This window comes from Lactuca virosa, chromosome 1 (genome assembly GCF_052849685.1).
Source record: "Lactuca virosa cultivar CGN04683 chromosome 1, Lactuca_virosa_CGN04683_v6, whole genome shotgun sequence".
NCBI classification, from domain to species: Eukaryota; Viridiplantae; Streptophyta; class Magnoliopsida; order Asterales; family Asteraceae; genus Lactuca; species Lactuca virosa.
Window position 1 is genome coordinate 149,359,556 of NC_136426.1, and position 18,805 is coordinate 149,378,360.

Here is an 18,805-nt window from a genome sequence, read left to right on the forward strand (position 1 = left end):
CATTAATTGTGTTCATCATAGGGTGGGAAGAAAAACTTGTCCCGTAGGTTTCATTTTGTCAACAATGAAGGCTACTGTAGCTTTGGAGGCTGGAACACAATAGAGGAGCCATCTGTCTGTTAATACTTTGTAATTCCTTCTTCTTAAGGTTCAAACTTCCCAACTTCAAGAACCTGACTCGGACATATTGGCATAAGGTACATATTTTACGTACCTTTTAATAATTCTTTTGAGGGTTCCAAATTCCATCTCTGTCTTTTATTACAAATACATAGTAGTTGCTTGAGTGCCATTGTTAAACCATATGGTGCTCTGTTTCTTTTTCCCTTCCATTCTGAATTAAGTGTAAACTTATATGGCAAATTTGTTTGTTAAACCATATGGTGCTCAGTTTCTCTTTTCTCTCACAATACAAAGGGTCCTGTGGAATATTTATATGTACTCAATCTGTTTGTGTAATTGCACAAGTGGCTATTGAGATGTTTGATATACAAACAGATTGATATGTGCACAATCTGTTTGTATAAATGGCACGCTAACAACATTTTTCTTCCATCAAAACAGTTTAATTGTCTACTCTAGTTAGGTATGGTTGTGATTCTCTAATGAGACCAACCATCATCGTTATATATTGGTCAACATGGGAAAACCATAGGAATTTTGTGAGATCTCGTTTCACAAAAAAATTCACTTCTAAGAGTGTTCTCACTGATCCAGGAGGGAAGATGGATGTTGTAATTTGAATACAGAAGAATTAATGTAACAATTTTTTTAATCATTAACAATTCTTCAAAACAAAAATAACAAGGTACATCATCATTGGGGGCCGCTACAGACATAAATTTGATTGTGATGCAACCATTTATAAATTTGAATTCTTTGAAGGTATATATTTATAAATTTCTGCTCCAGATATATTAATCAAACGTTTGGATGCATCGAATGTGAGCCCCTCAAAATATGGATATATTAAGTATGTACAAATATAATTCAGGATAGAAAGACACAAGGTATTGATAAGACTTCCAAGCTATGAGCATAAACAGTATAAAGTGGTATTGAGACTCCACAAACCAAGACACCATCTGGTTTTAGTGTTGTGTTCCAGCGTCCCTTTGAAGCTTTTTGGTACATTTCCCTCCACATTTTCCATGATCCTTCTCATATATCCGTGAGGGTGGGAGCATACCCGTACGTTTTGATGATGGGATCTCCAAGCATCCATTGCTAGATTATAACTCTTGCTTTCTTACATCCTAGACCAATTAAAAATTTCAATGATAGCATATTTGGTTGTGTGTGCGTTTTCTTCATGTGACAAAAAGAAAGGTTTGGGTGTCAAAGAGGATACCTCAGGTGTGATCAAGCATGTCTGAATTCCTTTTTGATAAAGCTCTAAAGGGTACTAGATCTTCATTATGAAAAAAAATACTTGGTTAATTATCACATACATGCTCTTGGAGAAAGTAGTTGTAGCTAGGTCTCTCAACGAGTTGTGTCTTCATCTAGATTTGACAATATATATATATATATATATATATATATATATATATATATATATATATATATATATATATATATATATATATATATATATATATATATATATATATATATATGATGCATTATGCAACATATCAGAAAACTTTATCAACTGAACCAACAAATCAATCGACTGATTTTGACGGATTAGCTAGTACTAGGGTCAATCCACTGTCCATCTGGTTGGATACATTTAAAAAGTTCAAAATAATTTTTTACTTTATAAAATAAACTCTTGTTATAGAGGTCAATAAAACCAATGAATCCTTGGCACACAAACGCTAGTTAAGAAGTTATATGTCAGACACCACAAACACTGTTACACTGATATATATATATATATATATATATATATATATATATATATATATATATATATATATATATATATATGTACCTGTATAGCGGACGTGAGAACCAAAGTCTTTAGTAAAAGATACTTTGTAAGGCAACAAAATACATCTTTTGTCTAGAGTGTATTCTCCTGTTGTTGTTTGAAATCCAGTGAGATCTCCACCAATAATGTGATTCCATGACCTGTAATAACCCAATACATGGTTTTAATATGTCTTTTCATCATCATACACAAGACTCACCCCACACTCGTTTGTAACATGATAGTTTGGCCGCTCTACAATAGTAATAGAAACCTGGTCACCAGCTTCCATCTCATTCATCCCAAACATCCAATGGCTTAAAAATATAACACACTCTCCACATTCAATGACTTTATTATTCCAATGACGGTACATCCAGGTAAGGTTCTTCGTTATATTAGTAGTAACAATCACCGGAATATAGTGGTACCCAGAATTCGGATGTTTACACATCAACACACAGCAGAAATTCAATCCTCTGAGGTTGTTAGGAGATGTTGGGATGGTAAATGATATTGTTGACCCCTTGCTTCTATCTGTAATCCAATTTGGCATCTCTTCACCTCCATAAATTGTGCTGAATATTCCAAATTCATAATACATCTGCAAAAGACAAGCTTAACTCATGAGTATAAATTATATATACATCTTCACACAAAGATATATACTTAACTAGAGAAAACCTGAATATGAAATTCCTTTGTTCCCATGCCCTTTTTCTTTGGGGTGAACAACTTATTCCAGCCCAATCTGTGTAACACATTCTCCTCTACATCTTTCATTGGTTGGATTTTGATCAAGCCTTGAATTTCGAATGGTGAAAGAAACGCTTCCCATGGTACTGAGAAGTTACTGAGCGGGCCCATTCCTGGATCAAATAAAATTTTTTGTAGCGAAGAGTCACCAGAGAGGACTAATTTCCTTAGCGTATGTGGAGGATGCTCGACTGACGTCAGCATTTCACAGTTTCTCATATTAAGTATCTCAAGCCTAGGAAGACTTCTCACACAACTGGGTAGAGATTTTATAGGATTGTCATGTAAACATAAATCCTTTAACATTGATAGCTCACTGAAGTCCATGGGAAAGGATTTGGTGGACAAATTATTATGTGCAAGTGACACACTTACTAAAGAGCTCGGTAAAGAAATCTCAAAGAACTTCAAATTATTTGGTAGAGCTCCCAGACCAATTGAGGAAGAGGGTTTTTTGTTAGCTTTGAGCATTCGAGATTCACCAACCATCTAGCAATAGTGTTTTAATCTTCTTTAACATGCCTATGATTCTTGGAAGTTTTTTAAGCTTGTTGCAGTAGCTCAGATCAACAAGGACAAGTTCAACACATTGCTCAATTGATTCAGAAACCTCAAGCAAACCACTGCAACTTCGAACTTTTAAACTCTTAAGTGAAGGAAGTCTGTCAAAGCCACCCAGCTTCGTGAGCCGATCACAAAAACTTAGATTAAGAAACTTCAGTGATCCAAGCAAGCTTTTGTCTTTTGACAATGAATTAAACAACTTCTGAAACGAAGACACGTTAGAACAATAATGAAATTCATCAACTCAACATGGGATAATAATAAAGGGAGATAAGTTACCTTCAACCTATTATGAGGTCGTTGTGGAAGCCGATAACAAACATCAAATGATTTAATCTTGCTATATGACATGTCCAGAGAAACAAGATTATCCATCACTAAGTTTGAAGGTATAGACTCCAAAGGAAACCGATGCTTACACAACCATCTAAGTTTTTCTGGAAACTTCTTGTAAGTCCCTTTTATTTTCACATAATTGAGTTGTAGTAGCATCAAATTACCCATGTTACTCAGTGCATCTGTTTTCAACTCAATTGATCCACATAACTTATCTTTCTCAAGCATTCTCATGTCAAGTGTCAAGCCTAGAACATTTTCTGTACCCTAAGAAGAAAGGCAATGCAAAAGAATTAAAAAATGTCATCACCATTTATACATATAAAAAAAACCTTTGAACAAGTATACATGGCCTCTTACTTTTTTTCGTTTCAACACTTCGAATGACTCTTCATGACACCATAATCGACTTCGCTTCCATGGCTTGTTTGGTGATTCTTCACGTACTATGGTTTTTCCCATCTCTTGGAGCAACTGATGCATCATTAAGTCGTTATTCAAGAAAAAGAGATTGTATTATAATTTTTGGTGGTGTTTATATCATAGCTCGATACATGCATTATATATAGGATAGAAAAGCTATTTCTAATCTTATAAAACTTCATGCACATGAATGCACATGGAGCACAACTAGATTGTAGGTGTATTTGCTTTATGCCAACTAATAAAGCAAGTATAGATGAGGAAGGCATGTGAGGAGATTCCAACAATCACCCCCGAATCTCTATTATTCATCAACCTGACTAACCAGCATTTGAACGGACTTTGATTCTCGACTTTTTCCGGACACCCGACCTCTACCTCGGTCACATCCAAAGTCTTTCATCAAAATACTGCTGATTCATCTTCAATTAGATTTGCCTCTTGCTTTTCCCACTTAGGACACTCATTGCTATAGTGACCAAATTCGCCACACTTGAAACATTTAACGTGACTTTTATCCCGTTGGAAACGTTCCCCATCCCGACTTTTCCCGGACCCACGGCCTCTTCCCCGGCCACGTCCAAAGCCATCCCGATTTGAACCTCCATTGCCACAATGCTTACAAACGTTCGAATTTTCTCCACTAGCCAACAATAAACTACCTTGAACGTCCTCCGTTTTTTCCGTTCCTTTTATACGCTCCTCGTATGCCTTCAATCTACCAACGGCTTCATCAAATAACATTGAATCCAACTCGAAACATTGTTCAATTGACGCCACGATTTGAAGAAACGACTTAGGCATCGAGTCTAACAACCTTTTTACCAAATCACCTTGTTCAATCTCATATCCAAGACTCCTTGCTTTTGAGGCCAACCCCGATAATTTTGTCACAAAATTATCAACCGTTTCATCCTCCTTCATGCGCAAACCTTCAAGCTCCCTCTTCAAGGTTGCAACTCGAGCCGTCCTCACCCGATCCACACCCAAATACCGTGTCTTCAAACCATCCCACACCTGTTTTGGATCTGTGTAACTCGCCATTTGCAACACCATCTCTTCCGGTATAGCTTGAAACTAAAAAGCAAGTGCTTGTTTCTTCTTCTTTGAATCCGCTTCTTCGCCTAACTCCCTTACATTGACCGTCTCCCATATGCCGTGAGCATCCATAATGGATTTTACTTTGACCGCCCTGTTAGGATCGAGACACTTAACACACGACTCTAAACACACACACAGCTCACAAAAAACAAGAACACAAGGATGAACATGAGGGATTTAACGTGGTTCGGTCCTTCTCTGACCTACGTCCACCGGTAACTAGGAATTTACATTTCTTGGTGCTAATCTGCACTCTTTCTGTGTTACACTAGATACAAGTTTTACAAATACAGAATAATCTCTTATATAGAGATGGAAATCAGAAGTAGTCAAAAAACACAACTGGGTCTTCATTCAACAATTGTGGCTTCACAACTTCACATTGTTCCTGCCATTTTTGACCAGCTTTTCTGTGGATTCACACTCAACATTTCTGTGGATTCATACTCAACAATTTCCCACTTGAAGCCACGGAACAATCTTCACCTGTGCTTCAACTGTGCATCTGTATTTGATCTTAACTCCTTCCTAGTTACCCTGTCCTTTTCTTCAATTAACCTGAAGGCCAGTTGAAGCTTTCGTTAGCTCCAACACATCAGTCATGGCTAAGTCTGCCACTGACCTGTTCTCTGTCTCCATCGGCTCCCACTGAAATGAACTGCCCGATCCTGGAACATCCTGAGAACAAACGACACTCTCCATGTGAAACAGATAATCTGGAGAGACTTTTACAGATGGAATACTGGTTCTCTTAACCCACTGTGTTCTGGGTATTCTAGCTGAAACAAAGCCCATGCTCCCACTGCTATGAATGCCCTTGACTGGTTTTTCTGAACCGTTCCAAACACGTTCAACCTGAATCTGACCTGTGACTCTGGGTTTGCCATCTGCAAAGCAAACCTTCTTCTGTCCACGAGACTCTATGAACCGGATTTTGTTTTTTTTCTGAACTGGGACGGTTACTCCCTCAGATGGTAAACTGACCATATATAATGAACCTCTCTTATGTCCACGAGCTATCACAAGATTTCCTTTGACAACCTTCCACTGCCCATTCCTGAACTTAACCTCGTGTCCCTGTTCATCCAACTGCCCAACAGAAATCAATTGTTTCTTCAGACTTGGAATTACCCGGACATCCTTCAAAGTCCATGGACCAACTGGAGTCTTCAAATCCAAGTCACCTATGCTCGTCACATCAAGAACCTCATAGTTCGCCAGTCTTACCTTACCAAAATCTCCTTCTTTCAGATTCTGCAGTGCTTCACGGCTGTGGGTAGCGTGAAATGAAGCACCCGAATCCATAACCCAGGAATCCACATTGCTCTCCACACTACAGATCAAAACATCATCATCTGAATGGTCTACTGCAACGTTAACTTCTTTCTTGTCTTTTGGACATTGATTCCTGAAATGTCCAACCTCTTTACAGTTCCAACAAGTCACATCATTTCGAGTCCTCGACTGACTCCTTCTCCTGTTCCCGCTCCCACTACCTCTGTTATTTCTTCTACCTCTGACCGCATTCAATTGTTCACTTGATGATTCCCCGGAATTTCTTCGTCTGACGTTTTCGCCTAGAATTAAATCCCGAATTCCCTCAAAAGTGAGCTCTTTCGATCCTGCGGAACTAGTAACGGCTGTAACTGTTCCGGACCAACTGTCAGGTAATGATGATAACAGTAGTAAAGCTTGAACTTCGTCCTCAAATTTTATTCCCACTGACCCAAGTCTGGATAAAATCGAGTTCAAATTGTTGATGTGTACTGTAACTGAACTTCCTTCCCTCATCCTCGTGTTGACTAGTTCCCGAATCAGGAAGACTTTATTTGCTGCCGACGGCTTCTCGTACATATTAGACAATGCCTCCATGATTCCCTTTGCCGAGGTCTCCTTCAAAATGTTGAAGGCAACATCCTTTGACAACGTCAGTCTAATAAATGCCTTGGCCTTCTTATCCAAAGTCTCCCAGTTTGCCTGTGTCATCGCCTCTGGTTTTTCACCTAAAACTGCGTCCAAGTCTTTCTGCACGAGCAAATCTTCAATTTGCATCTTCCACCAACCAAAATCTTTCCCATCAAACTTCTCAATCTGAAGCTTATTGCTTTCTGCCATTTTCTGAAAGATTAGGGGCTAAACTGCAATTTTCTGAAAGTTCAGGGGCTAAACTGCAAATTTTCAAATCTGCTACAGTGTTGCTACAGTGCTTGCTGACGTCACCGCTGACGTCGTGCTACAGTGCTTGCTACAGTTCTGTTGACGTCACCGCTGACGTCGTGCTACAGTGCCTGCTACAGTGTCGTCTTCTCCGGCAGAACTCTGGTGCTACAGTGTCGTCTTCTCCGGTGGAACTTCGGTGCTACAGTGTCGTCTTCTCCGGCGAAACTGGTTTTTTCCGGTAACTATTCCGGTAACCTTTGACCGGCGATTTGGACATCTTCCGGTGGTCAAAAAATTCAGAAAAAAATATTTTCGAAATCTTCGGAACGAGACCTTTCCAACGGTATACACCAAAATCGTTTTTGATGAAAAAAAAATTTCGACCAAAAAACAGAAAATCACCCTCTGGAGCTAAACCAACGCTCTGATACCACTTGTTAGGATCGAGACACTTAACACACGACTCTAAACACACACACAACTCACGAAAAACAAGAACACAAGGATGAACATGAGGGATTTAACGTGGTTCGGTCCTTCTCTGACCTACGTCCACCGGTAACTAGGAATTTACATTTCTTGGTGCTAATCTGCACTCTTTCTGTGTTACACTAGATACAAGTTTTACAAATACAGAATAATCTCTTATATAGAGATGGAAATCAGAAGTAGTCAAAAAACACAACTGGGTCTTCATTCAACAATTGTGGCTTCACAACTTCACATTGTTCCTGCCATTTTTGACCAGCTTTTCTGTGGATTCACACTCAACATTTCTGTGGATTCACACTCAACATTTCTGTGGATTCATACTCAACACGCCCACACCGGATAATTTATTTGGGTTAAAACGGGGATTTGATACGTCATCGAACCTCCTTCTTTAGCTAGTGCCATCGTCTTTCTAGTCTCCCTTTTGACAGCCCCAACCTCTTTGATCAAGCTTGTTCGGAGAGCACTCTTCCACCGGTTGACAAGACAAGGTCACACCCACCTTCACCGTCTTCCGTCACACCCGCAAAACGAACCGAATCAAAGCCACCTGCTTTGATATCTTCCCGTCCGTTTATCACGCACCACCGGTTAGTCTCTCGTTTGAACAAACCCCGATCAAGAAACTGAGGCTGCAAAATGAACTACACCTCCCTTGTCGTACACGCTCTGATACCAATTCAAGAAAAAGAGATTGTATTATAATTTTTGGTGGTGTTTATATCATAGCTCGATACATGCATTATATATAGGATAGAAAAGCTATTTCTAATCTTATAAAACTTCATGCACATGAATGCACATGGAGCACAACTAGATTGTAGGTGTATTTGCTTTATGCCAACTAATAAAGCAAGTATAGATGAGGAAGGCATGTGAGGAGATTCCAACAGTTATTCCCTCCGATACTAAGAAGACATCTATCAATGAGATTCGTGAATGCAACACTTGTGTTTATATTACATGCCTTTAATATTGATTCCGTAAAATCTCTATCTGTTCCAACAAAAAAACAAGCAATATGCTTAAACAAGTCCTTATCATTTTCGGATGGCAAAGAGTCGAAGCTTATTCTTAAGACATTATTTACAGGGGAACCGTTTTCTTTCTTTAGCGTTTCTATGAGCCCCTCCCAATAAGCCACATCACGGTTATGCAGAGACTCGCCCAAAAGTTTAAGAGCCAACGGATACCCTTCACAATAATTCACAAGCTTCTCTATCACCTCTTCATAGCCAGCCTGGGGATCATTAGACATGAATGCGTGAAAGCACAAGAGTTGTCGTGATTCAGTCTCATACAAGCCTTTAAGCAAATGGTTTGCATGCTTGGGTTTAACCTTTGTTTTGAAAAGTGCGCAACTCTTTGTCAACCATTCGTTCTTTGTTGTTATGAGAATTTTGCTTCCTGCATGAAAACCTTTACTTCCAATTAATGCATTCAACTGGTCGAGGTTATCAATATCATCAAGAACGAGAAACACCTTTTTACTAGCCAATGCATTCTCTATCATTGAGGTGTATAGAGAAACATCACGAACTTGAAAAGAACTTTGTTTTATAATGTCATCACATAGTTTCTTTTGTAAATCAAGCAACCCATCGAATTTTTCACAACTCCTACTGATATCTCCAATGAAGCTGCTTCTGTCGAATTCATGGGAATGTAAGACATAGACAAATTTGGCTAAAGACGTCTTCCCGATCCCACCCATACCCAAAATAGTAAGAACGTCTGCTGTGTATGAGGATGCATCTTTCAACCATGAGGTAGCAGAATTAATGGAATCATCCCTCCCAAAAAGTTGTGGCAGAGGAATCCTTGAGTATATACGTAATCTACGGTAGACATCCTTGACAATTTTTTCAATAAACTCCATCTCTGGCCTGAAATTTGAGTTTAATAAGAACCACAAACAATAAAACTAAAATACCATATTTGGAGATTTACTCTATCGAAAGATCTAAAGCAAATTTATATCATATTAAGCTAATCTGTTTGGTTATGTTTTTCACATCAAAGTTATGACATATCTGCACTTCTAACCATATATGCATCTAATATATAAGGTCATAATTTTAGTGTAAAATAAGACCAGATCCATCAATTTAATACATGATATCTCTAGTGGGCCAGCAAATTTCATTATGTTTCTAGAGTTCCATTAAACTAAAATCTTGATGTGGTTTTGCATGAATCCAAACACCATGCCAGGTTATACTATGATCAATGGTATGATTTACAGTTAGTATGATATTACAATAGAATGGTTGACTTATTCCCTGAGGCTGCTGAGGACATTTTTGCGGTTATGTTTTCGTTTTGTGTATTTAAATCAGGGGCATTCTTTTTCGAGGTGTTTGTCTTTGTGGTGTGTGTAATTTCCTTCAATGTAAAATTATATATGGTTGACAATGCTTAGCAGATTTTGGTGACCCTATGGATCAAAATGAAAGACTTGGAAGTCATACAAAGAAGTGGGGTGTTCTGCATCTGCAGTGTCTTTGGCTTGCACTCTACTACACATACATAAAACATTGCTATTCTGAGCTACTGTTTGGTATAGTTGGTACCAAACGAAGATCTATACAAGCTGAGGAGATCCGCATTTTAAAGTGAAGCTCAATATGGTTAGAAGTTCTTCTGGATTTCAAAATTTTATTCCCTGAGGCTGATGCTGACATAATTTTTTTATTGAAAGAGAATGCTGACATCATTTATGCATTTTAGTGAACTGAAGTTTGGATTCGGGAGTCTTGGAGCTTACATGAAAAGGGTTGCAAGATTACCATTAAAATGGAAGTGAATTATATAGGTATAATATTCTAATAGAAGATATTTAGTAAGGGATACTAAACTGGTGCAGAGTCCCATTTGTCTCTCCGCAGTCCTCAAATATAGGATTATGAGGATAGTACAATAGAAAGTTGCTGCTCTGTTTCAATTGTATTATGTGCCTCCTTTCTATCGAATTATGCCCAAAATTTCCAAAAAAATGCTTCATATTGTAAATGAAATTTTTTAGTTCATCAAGGCTTTCTTTTTTAGAATTTTTTTCCGCATACAGGTATTGTGAGTTTCAGTTATTGACGTTTCACAAACATACAAAAAATACTTGCTTTTGGGTATACATAGGGCATCTCCAACCCAACAAAAAATTCAATATTCTGCACCACTTCTCTCCAACGCAACATCATTTTGTTGTAAACCAATACTATAACATCAAATTTGGAGCTATATTATTCCTTTACATTAGAGTGGTATCAAACTTTCATGTGACAATTTTGGGCCCTCAAATTTTTGGTTTATATATTTATGGTTTTTTAGAGGGTATTTGGGATTTCATTTTGAAGTTAAAAATGACTTTTTTCTAAAAGGACTTATTGACTTATTAATTTGGGAAAATGAGATTTTAAAAAAGTGTTTTTATTAGATTTTTAGTGACAAAAGTCAATAAGTCAATAAATCAATAAGTTAAAAAGTGTTTGGTTAACTTATTGACTTTTGCTTTGACTTTTGCTTGTTTTTTATTTTAATAAGTCATAAGTCATTCTAAAAAGTCATAAATTGTATCTTCTTCAAAACCCTTTTCAAATACTCAAACACCCTCTTAACTGACTTGTTATATTTTAGATGTAATAATTATTAGTTACATTTGTATTAGTTGATCATAAATATAAATTTAATCTTTATGTTCAAAAGTTGCTTCAAATTTATTACTTTTTATAAAATTAAATATTTTGAGATAATAAATTTGTGATAATCATTATGTTTTGAATTTATTTAACAATTTAAATACTTTATGATAATATATCTTATAAATCTTTTATAACGAAAAAGATGTAATACAAATTTGTAAAAAGCAAAAAAATTGAGAGGTTACTCTTTTGACAATCTACCTATATCTACTCTAATAAATAGATCTTTTGCCACATTTTACACTTTCATTTATTTTGTCACATGTCATTTTATACTTATTGTAAATTACATTTTATAAATTTTCTATCTTATTAAATTCTACATAACATTTATATGTAATAACTACAATAAATATAATAATAAATATATATCAATTTCATTAACATATTTACCTTTTAATTTCTAAATTTTTAAATTAAAGTCTCATTAGTTTTCTTTGTTTATTTATTTAACTTATATGTTGAAATCTAAAAGAGAAAAAAAAAAAAACACTTGAATTTTAATAATTCAATATTTTTCTCATTTTTCTTATAAATTCAAAATTTTCTCAAATATTTAGTCATTCATATTTAATTTTTTTTAAATAAACCAATGTAATATATGAGTTTCAAAATAAGTTTAAAAAAAGGGAAAATGACTCTTGAGGGTAATTAACTTTTGCGTTTGTACTCATTTGGTCTCTTTCCTTTTTTTTGTATTCAATATACCATTGAACTTGTTGTTTGTGTTCACCATAACCCTTTTGACCGGCTTTTGACCGGTGATAGCCGGTCAAAGGGTTATGGTGAACATAAACAACAAGTTCGATGGTATATTGAGTACAAAATAAAAGGAAAGGGACCAAATGAGAACAAACTCAACAGTTGGTTACCCCCCTGAGTCATTTTCCCCGAAAAGTTAAATGAAATTAAAGTTGCAAAATTATCAAAGACTGCAACCTTTATTGGCTATAACGTATATGAAGAGCGTTTCAGAGGGGTAACTTCGTTAAAACATGGTCTATGCTATGCTTACTGTGGTTAGCTGTCAACACCTCTCTTCAAAAGGATATGATTGTGTATGAGAGGTATATTTATCAGCATAAACGTTTACCTCAAGGTATATTATGGTGATGTGTCTACAAAAGCAGCATGATATTGTACATATTGATGTTGTATCTCATTCCATGAATTCGATCTTAAAGCTAAGTAAACTAAAAAATCAAAGCACTTGTGATTCCACTCGTTTGTAGACTTGTCTAGAATCCATGATACGATAAATCATTCGATTGGAAATGTAAATGCAGTCATGAAATGCGCCTGCTTAGTCAAGATCCCCCTAATAAATACTCAAGTGCATTACAAAGTTGTACATGTATGAATAGTGTTCTTTCGTGGGTTATGTTTTGAAGAGAAGCAAGAATGAATCTCATAAAGTCATTAATATCAGTATGAGATGACGTGTGACTCAGGAGGGTAACCAACTATTGAGTTTGTTCTTATTTGGTCCCTTTCCTTTTTTTGTACTCAATATACCATCGAACTTGTTGTTTGTGTTCACCATAACCCTTTGACCGTCTATCGCAGGTCAAAAGCCGGTCAAAAGGGTTATGGTGAACACAAACAACAAGTTCGATGGTATATTGAATACAAAAAAAAAGGAAAGGGACCAAATAAGTACAAACGCAAAAGTTAATTACCCTCAAGAGTCATTTTCCCTAAAAAAAAATATGGATATTAACTTATACTGTGGTTGGAATGACCCAATAAAAAAGCATTAAAAAAGATTTATTTATTATTTTTTATTTAATTTTGATTTTCTTTAATTAAATCTATTTTGAAAAAGAAAAAAGAAACATAAAATAAAGGCAAAACTTCAAAAATGGTCCCTATGGTTTTCGAAAATATCAAGTTTAATCCCTAAGTTCAAAAAACCTCACGGATCGTCCCTGTGGTTTCAAAACTTTTAACAAATGGTCCTTTTCGTTAACTCCGTTAGCTTTTGGCCGTTAAGTGAAGAGCATTTTCAGTCATTTCACTACTACAGGGACCATTTATGAAGTTTTGCCTTATTTAAAAAAAAGAAAAATATATATAATTATTTAATATAATGGGGACCCACCCACCCACCCATCTCTCTCTCTCTCTCTCTCTCTCTCTCCCCACCGTAAAAGCCCATTTCTTCTTTCATTCCTTCACCATCTTTAGTGGCTTCTTCCCCAAAAATTATGTCAACAAACACATGTGAAATCAACAAAATTGAATAAACCCATAAAAATCTGCAATGAAATAAAAAACTCGATGAACAATTGTTCCTCCTAAAGCTCTTTGACTTAAGCAAGAATCACAGATGGAATATCAACCATCGTTACTCCAAATGTTTGTGGTTTGTGAAGAAAATCAAAACTCCACATCTAAATCGATGATGAAGAAGGAACCGAAGGTCTGCATTTGATTTCTGAGGACTACAAATGACTGCATCTAATTTTTTCCATCTTGATCCGAACTAGTTGTTCATATGTCGGAAAACACATTTGGAGCTCATCGGAACCAATATGTACTTAGGTGTTCATCTTCTCTGCAATACCAGAATTCTATTTCTTTGCTCTGTTCTTATATCCGACATCCAATCTTTACAATGACTTTTTATAACCATTTTATTTTATTTTAAGTGATTATATTGAAATGGGTGTTCATGATTTCAATGTTTCTCTTCATATTTACTTAGTGTTTGTTTTATGTGTTCCAATCAACATCCGTTGCTTCAATCTATGAATGGGTTTCTTTATTTTTTCTCAATTTGGTGGCTTGATTTAGGATCAGGGAGGTTGACGCGCCTTACAACAGGTGCGTATCGTTTGGGTATCACCTGGGTTTTTATTGCTTTAATCTAGGTTCCATCGAGCTTGTAGGCGGAGGGTGGATCTGGTCTTCTTCTCTGTTTGGAGTTGGATCTACCATCGATGTTGTATCACAAGAGATAAGGAGGACTAGTTGGTAATTGCTTCAAGAAAGAAAACATGAAACACACACCAGCAGACACATAGTTACACACATCCCTACCACTGTTATTTGTTTCTTGTTTACCACGAAAATTGGTTTTTTTTTTCTCTGGTGCGATAGCCTTATGCTTTTTGATTATCATTGATCATTCAATATAATCCTGAATTTGGTCAGCCGGTGAGATACGAACGAGAGGGAAATAGCAGTGGGTGGATATTTGGTTTCGTTGTGATGTTCGTGAGACAGAAAAGAAAACGAGAGAGAGAGAGAGAGAGAGAGAGAGCGAGAGAGAGAGAGAGAGAGAGAGAGAGAGAGAGAGAGAGAGAGAGAGAGAGAGAGAGAGAGAGAAGTGGGTGGGCCCCCTTCATATTAAATAATTATATATATTTTTCTTTTTTTTAAATGAGGCAAAACTTCATAAATGGTCCGTGTAGTAGTGAAATGACTGAAATGCCCTTCACTTAACGGCCAAAAGCTAACGGAGTTAACGAAAAGGACCATTTGTTAAAAGTTTTGAAACCACAGGGACGATCCGTGAGGTTTTTTGAACTTAGGGGTTAAACTTGATATTTTTGAAAACCACAGGGACCATTTTTGAAGTTTTGTCTAAAATAAATAACAACCACACTCCTTTCACGAATCGGTTCCTCTTCAAAATTTTGGTCGCTTCCATCTCTTCTTCTAACATCACCGATGACGTGTCCGTTGTCTCCGATGCAACCATCGTCTCCAGCCAAGGGTGTTCATCGGCACCCTCACTCACCGGGAGACAAAACAACGTTTACCCCATCATCTTCATCCACTGGTTTCAAATGTCGCCGCTTCGTCTCCTTAAGGTCTAAACCCTAAATCACGACCAAAAACCATTGTGGGCATGGCTTCTTTCCCACCATCGCCAGCGATCGATTTCTTACAAGTCATCACCGGCGATGGTAGTTAAAAAGATAGTGGTGGATGGTGGCAACTACCTTCTTCGCTCCAATTGCAATGCTTCTCCCTCATCCGTTCTTCGCCCCAATTGAAGTTCATGTCGCCTCTATGTGAATCTGGATTTTTTTTTTATTGTCGAGACATAAGGGAAAAAACCTATAAAACTATGTTCATTGATTATTATTTTTTTGGAAACTTTTTTAGCCTGAAGCAGATTTTGTAGAGCTAATGATGATCAATTAGATGATTCGATGATCAGAGGTGAGGGGGAGGTTATGGCTATCAACAATGAAATTGGAGGTTATGGCAGCCAGTGTGTATCAGCTTCAAAGTTATCAACGTGATTGTGGGTTTGTTCATTTGATGCTCTAAATATCTGGTTAGTTTTTAAGCTCTAAATTTATGGGTTTTGTTCCCTTGATGGTGGTTTTGTTCATTTGATGTTGAAGGCAGTAGCAAGAACGTGGACTAGGAGAAGGGAGAGGGAAAAGGTGGATGGTGATGGTGTTTTACTGTGATAGACAATGGTGGTGGTGGACGGTGGGGATGATGGTGCCATGGTGGTGGACGGTGGTGGTAATGGTTGAAGCCTGTTCTGGTGGTGGTGGTGGAAGAAGAAAGAGGAAAAAGGGTGGGTCTGGTCTAGGCTTTTTCTGAATTCTGGTTTTAATAATAATATAATTATTAATTTTAATTTCAATTAGCCAAAAAGAAAAAGGTAAAAAGAATTAGGAACTAAGCTTGAAATTCAAGCACGTAGACCATTTATGAAGATTTATCAGTTTTTTAATTAATGGTATCAATATCAAATGGAGTGACCAAAAACCAGGACATACTAACAATAGATGTTTAGCAAATTATTCAATTTTGATTCTAACCAAAGGCATGTTAAATAGTATTATGAAACTGGTTAAATGAATCAGACTAATGTTTATCCAACTTAAATGTCTAGATGAATTAATTTAATTATCAGATCATGTAATTGAAAATCAGATTCAGCTTCATACACTTCGTCCAATTGAGATATATAAAGCAATGTCTTTTTTTCTAAAATTAAATAAAACATAACATTCAAGAATATGCCATTGAAATTTCATGGTTAACCAAACAGAATTGAAAGTATGGGTAAGAAAGTGGCCGGTTACCTGTCCTTTACGTCCTTCCCTTTTAAATCAGCAATTTCTTTAAGTGCTTTGTTCCATTTGTCCATCTTTTCAACCAATTGACATTTTTTATTTGCATCTGGCTCAGCTCCAATCTTCTCTTGATGCAGAGCCATTGCAACTGCAAAGGTGCTTTGTTGCTTCCTGACATGGGTGGGCTCAACATGATAGAAGATCGGGATAACAATTTGGTTGGATGTATTCCGTTGCTTAAGGATGAGTACCAATTCATCAAGGCACCATGAAGAATTAGCATAATTCTTGGAGAGCACAATAATAGAAGCCCTGGATGCTTTAATCGCACTCTCCAATTCGGGTTTAAGATCTCCTCCAGTTTCAATCTCATCATCATCAAGAAAGGTAGAAATATTAGCATGGAGGAGGGCTTTATGGAGCTGATCTGTGAAACCATGACGGGTATCAACACCTCGGAAGCTTAAAAACACGTCATATTTACGATCATTAGTAAATGAAGAAGATGATCCTTCGATAATTTCAGAGAGAACGGCCATACTAATTGTTGGGAATGTATGAGCAATTTGAGAATAGATTTACAATAGTGGTTATTATAGATGAAGTCCAAGTAAAAAACTACTTTTACTAAAAGTCATACTGTGTGGAATTTTCCTGGAAACTTCATAAGTCACCAAATCGAAATGATGGATAACGAAATTCAGATGATGGATTACTAAACGATGTGGAATTTTCCTGGAAACTTCATAAGTCACGAAATTGAAAAGATGGATGAATAAGAAACGGGGCCCAGGTACTTGAATTTGAGGATTTGAACATTTCCCATAAATATTACCATTTATTAGTAGACAAATAGTTTTAATAAAAAAACACAAAATTTAAAATTATTGGACCCTACTATTTCGTTCTACAAAATACAATTACATAAATAAATTTTATTTTAGTCTAATGAATAGTTTCTACAAGTCATATTTGTTTGTGAAAATCACTCGGGAGGATAACTATCTTGTCTGTATAGTCAAAAAATATTATTGAAGTTTTTTTTTTTTTGCTCGTTGTATCATTTAGTTTGCTGAAGCGGTCAGAAAACACCACTGTGACCTTTTATAAGAGGTTGAGCCATTTTTTTGCCAAAAAAAAAAAAAAACCAATGACATTGATCATAGGGGTTGTGTTAGGAGGGTGGAATGTTTCATTTTTTTCACAAATTATATGTAAAATAGAAAAAACAATTTTTTTTTTTATTTTAATCCTTAGATTTTTTTTTGCAATGTTTGGAAAACCAAATCGGTCCAAAAAACCAAATGATGTCAAAATTAAATATACAATTATAAAAAATATAAAACATACAAAAAAATCGTTAAGTAAAATGATCATCAAGTAAAAAACGGATGATACACAGGATGCCAAAATGTAATTCGTTATCCTAAGATGTTCACGTCATGCTGGGAAGTACTACTGAAAGGATTGTTTAATGACATAGCATCTCCGATGGTAAACTTATATCATAGGTCAAAAATATTGTCAATTCACTACTTTATTTTTATTAACCTCTAATTAAATTGTTTCTCCAATGGTTAAACTTTTTTATGACATTTTCTTTTTTTAATTTAACTTTTTTTATCATTATCTATCTAAAATATTATATAAAACCCCTCGTTTAACTAATCTTTTTTAAACACATCAAATTTTAATATAAACATTCATTCACGCACAAACGATTTACATATTACTATAATTTATATTTATATATTGTATATTTGTTTATCTATAAATTTTAGATAAATAATAAATAAATCAAAGTAAATCAAAGGTAGAAAATGTAATAGTTTTAAAGAGAAAGGTGTTGGTTGTTCAAACCTTTAAACTATATTGACCACTCAATATATATATATATATATATATATATATATATATATATATATATATATATATATATATATATATATATATATATATATATATATATATATATATATATAGAGTTGTCAATAAAAATAAGCAAGTAAGTCATACATTCCAATGATGTTTACTTATTTTGACCACTTAAACAAATAGTAATAAGCTATCAAAAACTACCATTGGAGATGCTCTCATATAAAGGATATAAATGGTTTGGACTCGTTTTTGGCAAAAAAAAAAAAAAAAAACATCAATTAGTATCTTTTATTTTTATAAGGGTGTTCGACATAAGTAGATGAAAATATTTAAAATAAGTAAAACTACATAATAGAGCATATGGATATAAATTAAAATTGGAATATAGTTAAGACAAATTAATTTTTCTAAACTATAATTATCAAAAGTTA

General features: G+C 35.5%; 1 protein-coding gene and 1 long non-coding RNA gene across 6 annotated transcripts; one reads left to right on the forward strand and one right to left on the reverse strand.

Moving 5' to 3' along the window:
* Positions 1 to 917: 917 nt before the first annotated feature.
* LOC145160035 (toll/interleukin-1 receptor-like protein) lies at positions 918 to 17,035 on the reverse strand. 4 transcript variants are annotated; one of them, XM_079079108.1, is made up of 7 exons: positions 16,506 to 17,035; positions 3,935 to 9,636; positions 2,603 to 3,841; positions 2,193 to 2,522; positions 1,940 to 2,079; positions 1,352 to 1,411; positions 918 to 1,256 (listed from the first exon to the last, which is right to left on the reverse strand). In XM_079079108.1, exons 1-2 carry the CDS (start codon positions 17,033 to 17,035, stop codon positions 8,595 to 8,597), a joined length of 1,572 nt encoding a protein of 523 aa, XP_078935234.1. In that variant the 3' UTR covers positions 918 to 1,256; positions 1,352 to 1,411; positions 1,940 to 2,079; positions 2,193 to 2,522; positions 2,603 to 3,841; positions 3,935 to 8,594. The 4 variants fall into 4 exon arrangements, with proteins under 4 accessions (XP_078935234.1, XP_078935224.1, XP_078935226.1 ...); XM_079079098.1 differs by having other exon boundaries at positions 1,940 to 2,522; XM_079079100.1 differs by having other exon boundaries at positions 1,940 to 2,522; positions 2,593 to 3,841.
* On the forward strand, positions 15,079 to 17,216 carry LOC145160059 (uncharacterized). 2 transcript variants are annotated; one of them, XR_013738014.1, is made up of 2 exons: positions 15,079 to 15,991; positions 16,612 to 17,216. It is a non-coding gene; the product is annotated as an uncharacterized LOC145160059 (long non-coding RNA). The 2 variants fall into 2 exon arrangements; XR_013738013.1 differs by having other exon boundaries at positions 16,634 to 17,216.
* Positions 17,217 to 18,805: the final 1,589 nt, after the last annotated feature.